This window comes from Capsicum annuum, chromosome 8, assembly GCF_002878395.1.
Source record: "Capsicum annuum cultivar UCD-10X-F1 chromosome 8, UCD10Xv1.1, whole genome shotgun sequence".
NCBI classification, from domain to species: Eukaryota; Viridiplantae; Streptophyta; class Magnoliopsida; order Solanales; family Solanaceae; genus Capsicum; species Capsicum annuum.
The window spans coordinates 8498398-8504397 of record NC_061118.1 but is presented as its reverse complement, the minus strand read 5'-3'; the positions used below and the strand labels follow the sequence as shown (position 1 = coordinate 8504397).

Below are 6000 nucleotides of genomic sequence, written 5' to 3'. Positions count from 1 at the left end.
GTCTTGATTTTATAAGTAGGACAAGTAATTTGAAAAAACAAAATTAGAAAGAGGATCAAGTATTTTATAACGAAAAAAGTATAATACTATCTATTAATACCAAAAAGAATGACAACAGTACTTGCCTAATACACCAAATCATACCATCTTACAATAATTAAGTGATTCAATAAGGTGTAATGTTATATTAGTACTAAGTGATAGAAGCTCATGTGCAAATATGTCATGCATCAATTGATTTGATACACACCAAGATAGGTAAGTTTTTACACATCTACCTCTCCCAAGGATGGCATAATAACATCAACATAGAATTGCTGACATCTCCACAGTATATAAGTAGATAAACCCCAAGGAATGTAACCTAATAATACAATAGCACAAGCTCTATGAACAGCCATCACTCATTAGTATATACAGAAAACTTGGTACACAACAACACACCTCTAGCTAGCATTACAAAAAGCAAAGCAGACTACTCATAAATCGGTTTATTTCCTTCATATCCTTCAGAAGGTTTGGGCATGTGTTCTTTTGTATAGACACGGTGTCGCCTCTCTCTTCCATATATGACCCAGAATGTGAGGGAAAGCAATACTGCTATACCAACCATCACCAGTCCAATGTAAACCCATTTGCTATAACGCTGAAGTCCGGGACAGTATACGCTGTATATGTCTTCGAATGTTTGTCTAACAAAATCACAATCTTCTAGATCAACCAGGAAAGGACCATAATGGTACAATCCAAAGCTCACATTTAAAGCAGCTGCCATCTGGCCATAGATGGCCGGAGTCAGACGTCCTGTGGTTGAACAAATGCCACTAGAGGAAACTTGACAAACATAATTCTTCCACACCTGCATGATAGAAAAAATTAAAGGTTGTAATAACTCTCCATTTTAGCAAGGAATTAGTGACCCCTTCAAAAGTATCACATGTGGGAGGATAGAGAAATATGTCTTCATGTGATTTCAACTTTTCAGGAAGAAGTTTTAAGGTATACCTTTGTCGCATTGCTCAAATCCACTTCACCAGTACTACATGATCTATTAGTCAAGTCCGAGTAAAATGGATTGCAAAGGGTTGGCAGCTTAGGTCCAGACTGATTGTAGTACAAAGGACCAAAGTTGGGGGAGAAGTTATTATTGGACACATTTGCAATAACCCGATTAACGACATCGACCAGCTGAGAAGTGACTTCTTTGCTTTTTGTAAGAGTCTCTTGTGCAGTAGCATTGTCCACACACGGCAAGATATCATCTAAAGCTGTATGAGCAAGAGGGTGTTGGACCCATTGGTTCATTGCTACACAAGAGTCTGCAGTCACACTGACATATCAAACAGAATAATTAGACATGTTTCACAAAGTACATTTATAAATCAAGGGTGACATTAATAAAGAACAGACAAAGATGTGACTTAGAGGCTTCCGGTAAACAGGGAAGACACTAATTCCCAACAGATTAAAGAGTGTTCAAATCTCTAGATATGTTGATCACTCAATAATGAGACATCCTAGCAGTCAAAGTTTGGCAGTTTTAGTACTATTTGAAAGGTTTGCACAGGATCTTAATGATACTAATGACCAGTGTGGGTATCAAAAAGCACCAGCTAGAAGTATAATCAAAATAGACATCTAAAATTATTAACAGGAAAAACACATAAGCTGCATCTTGTAGTTCTCCTTAAAAGTCATTTATACACTTTAACTTTACAGGCTACCTTTTACCTCCCCCACCCCACAATTCTTGTTTGAAGTGGAATTAATGACACAGCTAACTTTTTTCCTAGCTGTGTATACACGCGGGACACATGTCATTGCAAGTTGTTTCAATTTTTTTCTCTTTTTTTAAGTCAAACCCTCCCTAGTTCCGTTACCCCCTCTCCTCTCTCTCCAATCTTCACCAGAAATTCCATGTTTTCCGACCAACAGGTAATATTATCAGAACACCAAATTCGTGCTACACCCCACTGAACAAGTTACCAATTCTAAGCATGGAAAGCATAAGAAATTTCATATCATTCCACTTAAATCATTTTAGCCAAAAATACATCACAGCTATAATAATTCCGAGAACTCATGCACACCCTTAAGTAAATAGATTAAAATACAAGATAGTGGCAGATTTAAAACACAAACATAATAGTGTTGGAGCTCATGAAGTTTTGGTGATTGACAAGATAGCTGAAACATGTAAGTTGAAATGGTTCAGAGACATACAGGTTAAATAAGGACAGCCCACAAAGAGTTCACAAAAATAAGGGGATAATATGATCACTTGGTTTCAAGGATGGATAAGCTGATGCAGTGATAAATTCAAATCAATTATCACGTGTGAAGATAAAGAGACTGAGTGTGATTATAACACATGAAGAGAAGAGCAATTGAGTTGAAGGAGTTCTACTTGAAAAAGGAGTTTCACTTCACAACAAACTCTGAAGAGTTGAGAGTTTCACTGGAAATAGAAGTCTGATATGAAGAACTCTTTGGAGAGTTGTGTTTAGATAGAGGACACAGTCACTCACGCAGTCACAAAGAAAAAGGCAATTGCCAAATTGACTTAGCAGTTCACAGCTTGAGGGAACAAGTAGTTGAACGTGATTCTTTTACTTAAAAAAATAAGGTGTCTTAGTTTCTATGCACTCCCTCCCTTTCAAAAAGTGACCTACTTTAATTTGGCACAAAGTTTAAGAAAATAAAGAAAACTTTTGAATCTTGTGGCCTTAAATTAAAGTTGTGTAAAATGTACCAAAATATCCTTTAATCTTGTGGTTCTAAACATACCATGTGGAAAGTTGAAATTAAAGTATTGCCAAAAAAGGAAAGGGTCATTCTCTTCTTGAAACGGATTAGAAAGGAAAGTAGGTCATTCTTTTTTAAACGGCAGGAGTATTAGGTTTGGTTCTTGAGTTGTAATATTGATGGAATTCTAGTTTCAGTGAAGTATAAACTGAATTAGGATTATTGTCTTCAAGTAGGAAAACTCAAATACTTGGGATCACTTACCTTGAGGTTTGTGAGTTGTCTTGGGTAGGAGTAAGAGTTTATAATTCCTAGATTACATAAGTCTTGTAATTTGTCGTTTGTTGAGGCTCAAAGTTGTTTAGTGGAGTTTGAGGTGAAATTATGTAGAGGTACAGGTCATGATTTTTCACACCTTTTTTAGCTGGGTGTTTTCCATGTGAAACTCTAGCTCATTTACTTATACTGTTTTAGCTTAGTTGAAACACGTTAGGCAACTTGTCTGTCTTATAAGAAATTAATAAGTTAAATTAGGCAATCTAGTAGGTCGCGTACTCTATCAATTAGTATTAGACCGAGGTTATCTTAACAAGGGTTAGCACCTAAGATAAGATCTAAATGTAGTATATAGTAGTAGAGTGACCGTCTTCTTGATTTTCTGAATTCTAACTATCATGATGAATTCTGCACCACCTACTGGACACAGTGAAGGACAATCAACTACTTGACCACCTCTTTTTTATGGTACTTATTTCATTTGGTGGAAGAGGGAAGATTATGAGGTATGGGATGGGATCTCTAATGGTCCAACAATTCCTATGAAAACAGATGTTGGAGAGCAAGTAAAAAAGGTTAGAAGTGAATTCACTCCTGAGGATCTGAGTGCATTAAAAAAAATGCAAAAGCCAAAAATATTCTAGTTTGTGGACTAGGTCCTGTTGAATACAATAGGGTGTCAAATTGCACCACTGCAAAACAAATCTGTGATGCTTTGGTGAATGCACGTGAGGTACTAATCAAGTGAGAAAACTCAAAATTGCTCTGCTTTTCACTGAATATGAGGCCTTCAAGATGAAAGAAAATGAATCACTACATGAAATGATGACCAGATTAATTTTATTGACTAATAAGTTAACATCTATGGGAAAGGTTATAACCACTGGGGAACAGGTTGAAAAGGTCTTGAGGGTTCTACCTAAGTCCAAATGGGATGTCAAGGTGACAACAATTAGAGAAGCAAAGGATCTAACAAGGGTGACCTTGGATGAACTTGTGGGGAACTTAAAGACTTATGAAATGAACATAGATAAAGTTAAAAAAGATAAAGTTGCTCCTGAGAAAACACTGACCTTGAAGGCATCTGATAGTGATGAGGATGTTGAACTGGATGAGGAACGCGTAGCATTCACCACAAAGAACTTAAGTTATTTAAAAGAAAGGGATCTAGCAAGAGGGAACAAGTAGCAAGAAGCGGACCAATGATAATCAGACTGGATGTTACAAATGTGATAAGACTAATCACCAAATTAAGGACTATCCTTTTTGGGAAATTGAATGGAGAAAGGAGAGAGCTGAGAAGGAACTAAAAGAGAAATCTAAGAAAAAAAATAGAATAATTTGTTATGATAGCTGCTTGGGGGTCAGATTCAGAAAAATCAAATGATGAGGATGTTGATGAGACTGCTCTCATAGTCATTTGTGACTCTAATATGGAAGAAGAAGAGGCAACATCTGAGGTAAGTATTCTTGAACTAAAAGAAAAGTTGCATTTGTTTTCAAAAAGAAAACTTATCTCTTTAATGAGTGCATTGATTGATGATTTTCAAGAACGAACCTCTGATAGGGATGAAATCTTCAGTAGTCTTGCAAGCCCAAAGTTTGATTATATTGATCTAGAGGCATGTAAAACTACTACTGAGAAAGAAAACTGCACCCTAAAGGAACAGATTAGCAAACTTGATTCATCAAACCTAAGCCTCAAGTCTGAAATTCTAAAACACTCCCTCTCTCTCTAAAAAGGGCAAAAAGGTGAAAAGTGATGAAAAAGAAAAAACTGAATCAAAACTGATTAAGTTGAAACTCGACCATTCCTGTGAGAAAGAAAAAATGAGGAACTTAAATCAAGAAGTGTCAAAGTTGAAAAATGATCTTGAGAGAGCTAACAGATGGACAAATTCTTCTACAATTTTTCATAAGCTAAGTGGAAGAACTCACAATCGAAAGGTTGGGTTAGGCTTTTACAAACATTCAAATGCTACACAAGATCTTTGTTAAATATGTGAAAATCATGGACATCGAACTACTGAATGTCCAGTTGCTGCCAAAAGCATGGCTTGAAGCATAAATCTAGCAAAAGGCAATGGATCCAAATTAGCTAACAAAAAGGGAGTCAAGACTGATCAGAGAAACCGGTTACCCAACTTGTTGCCTCGATGGGCTAGAAGAAATCTTATTCACCCTTTTAATCATAAGAAAGGACCCAAGCTTATCTGGGTTCCTAAGACTAACCTCTAAATTGTTTTGCAGGCAAAAGTGAAAGGAGGCAAGCGACACTGGTACTTGGATAGTGTTTGTTCAAGGCATATGACTGAGGATAAACAGCATTCCTTTCACTCTCTAAAATTAAAGGAGGAGGGGTGTCATTTGTAGTGGTAAAAAGGGTAATACTACTGAAGTGGAAAAGATTGGCAAATGACTAGAAAATGTCTATCTTGTGGAAGGACTAAAGCACAACTTGCTCAGCATTTCACAATTATATGACAAAAGTAACAAGATAACTTTTACTTCTGCAGGTTGTAAGGTGGAAAAAGTGGATACAAAGGAGAATGTTCTAACAACTAAAAGACACAAAAATGTGTACAAAGCTAATATCATGGCTGGCACAAGACTGACTTTCCCTAGTGCAATTAAAAATGATCCCTTCCTTTGGCATAAAAGACTTGGACATGCAATTCTAAAGCAACTAAACAAACTGACTACTAAGAACATGGTGTTGGGCCTACCCAAAACTAAGTTCAAAGAAGAGAAAGTTTGCAGTGCTCAGTGTTTTGGACGGCGAAAGGCGACAAAAGGCGACAAGGCCCCGCCTCGCCACGCGGCGAGGCGAGGTGAGCGGCGAAGTGATTGCCTTTTGAATGTACGGCGACAATTAATATAAAAAATTAAAATAATATATAAATGATCAAAATTTCAATAACACTAATATATTAGGAAATATTTCAAGTCAAGAATTAAAAATAAAAAATTAAAATAATA

General features: G+C 36.4%; 1 protein-coding gene across 1 annotated transcript in view; it reads right to left on the bottom strand.

Annotated features, from left to right (window-relative positions):
* Nucleotides 1–211: 211 nt before the first annotated feature.
* The window catches only part of LOC107839007, a 38469-nt gene continuing 32680 nt past the window's right edge, over nt 212–6000 (bottom strand). Inside the window, exons 8-9 of the mRNA XM_016682334.2 lie at nt 1006–1330; nt 212–859 (exon numbers count right to left, since the gene is read on the bottom strand). Coding sequence (XP_016537820.1) covers nt 476–859; nt 1006–1330 — 709 coding nt within the window. The 3' untranslated portion in view covers nt 212–475. The remainder of the gene's footprint in view (nt 860–1005; nt 1331–6000) is intronic.